Genomic DNA, 1944 nt, shown 5'->3' on the forward strand with positions numbered 1-1944 from the left:
AAATCAATTTCAAAACCTTAATTGTATCAAATCTGTAAGAAAAACGCATTTTGAAAGTCGGAATAAAGTGAACAAACTAATTACAAGAGATGCTTTGAGGATTTCTTCGAAAATCTTATCTTAAATGAGATTAGCATCAAGAAAAAATGAATTTGCATTTAAAATACCTAACTACATTCTAATGCGTACATATATGCAGGTAGCATTTATTTCTTAATGTCAACATGTTGAGGCTTTAATAGATTTTAAATAAAAAATGCTTGAAAATAATCAAATAAATTATTAGAAATTCGTATTTATGTTCTACGATATATGTACATACATTCGCGTTTATACGATACATATAACATATACGCATATAATATAACGAAAATTTTTTTTATGTTGCTTCAAGAATTCCGTTATACAAGACATACCCACGACTCCTTTCGGGTACGGCAGCCGTACCTCTGATTAATTGGAAAAATATTCAATACTACGGTACTATCGAAATTGGTACGCCACCGCAAAAATTTAATGTACTTTTCGACACTGGTTCTTCAGATCTCTGGGTACTATCCAAAATTTGCAACGTCAGCCAACCTGCTTGCTGTGAGTATATCATAACATCGCTACCTCCCCGATATTCTATTATTTTTATATGTACATTTGTATAAAAAAAATCAATGTTTCAAGTATTAAAATAATCTTAATTATTTTTTTCTCGTTTAATGATTGATGTCAAGTAAAAATATAAGATAAGAATAAAGCTGTAAAATTGTATCTGTTTCATTTACATTTCAAGTAAAGTTATAAAATCTTTAAAGCAACCGTTTCAAAGATTCGAATCAGTGGTAAGGTAAATATTATATACATACTCTCTTATTTACATTATTTAGCACACCTACTTTAAAGATACAAATAATTTTTTATACAAAACAGCTCACATGTTAAAACAAAAAATATAAACATAAATATATATTTGATGATTTAACTGAATATATTTGATGATTTAACTACTGTTAGTTATATATTTAGATTAATAAAGGGAAATTTTTATATTTCTAGACTTTTCAATATTAACTGATTTAATTATATTTATTACTTTTTGCAGTGAAACTTAATAAGTTTGATCATACAAAGTCCACCACATATATATCACACGGTGCATTTAATCTTCATTACAAAGATGGCCGTGTGTGGCAGTCCTTGTCTACTGATGTAGTAATTGTAAGTCATCGTCAAATAAATGGTCCGACTTAATTCTAATTATAGTCATAATCTACGATTATGACTACGATTATTCTCCGAAAAAAACGCGCGCAATTATACTTTATTAATAATATCAACGTTTCGCAGATTGCTGGCCTTAAGGTTTCATTCCAGACATTCGGAGTAGCGCACGATTTCTTGACAAGTTTTTGGGACTCTGCACAATGCGACGGCGTTCTGGGGATGGGTTATCCAGCCTTATCTCACCTTAATGCGCTTGTCTTCCAAAACATGATTGATGAACAAGTGGTATCCCGACCAATTTTTAGCTTCTATCTAAATCGGTATGTATCTTTCCGTATGCCTCACGTGTGTTTAATACTATTTTTTAAATTACATACTTTGTCTTTCCATGCAATGTAAAATGCAAATGTATAAACAATGTAAAAAATATACAACCTATACAGAAATCTCACGGACGTGTTTGGCGGTGAACTGATATTGGGTGGCACCGATTTTTCCCATTACGAGGGCAAGTTTACGTATGTTGATGTTAATCCTGAAAACGGATACTGGCAAATTACCATGGATAAGTATGTAGTTTTTTTTCTAAATTATACGTACATATGTCAACCACGGATTATATGTCAGCTAATTGGTAATGCTATATCCCACTGTAGAATTCAAGTAAAAAATTACATCTCTTGCTCGGAAGGCTGTCAAGCTATCGTCGACACGGGTGCTTTTACGATA

At 31.2% G+C, this 1944-nt stretch overlaps 1 protein-coding gene across 1 annotated transcript; it reads left to right on the forward strand.

Annotated features, from left to right (window-relative positions):
• Positions 1 to 394: 394 nt before the first annotated feature.
• LOC112452105 (lysosomal aspartic protease-like) lies at positions 395 to 1784 on the forward strand (the record flags this gene model as incomplete). The annotated part of the gene is made up of 4 exons (XM_025012163.1): positions 395 to 591; positions 1094 to 1209; positions 1339 to 1535; positions 1659 to 1784. Coding segments are annotated over 4 exons (636 nt in total), but the record flags the coding sequence as incomplete, so codon positions are not given.
• Between the last annotated feature and the right edge of the window lie 160 nt (positions 1785 to 1944).

The sequence above is a fragment of the Temnothorax curvispinosus genome, unplaced genomic scaffold (genome assembly GCF_003070985.1).
Source record: "Temnothorax curvispinosus isolate PA1 unplaced genomic scaffold, ASM307098v1 QBEX01002949.1, whole genome shotgun sequence".
In the NCBI taxonomy this organism is placed as follows: Eukaryota; Metazoa; Arthropoda; class Insecta; order Hymenoptera; family Formicidae; genus Temnothorax; species Temnothorax curvispinosus.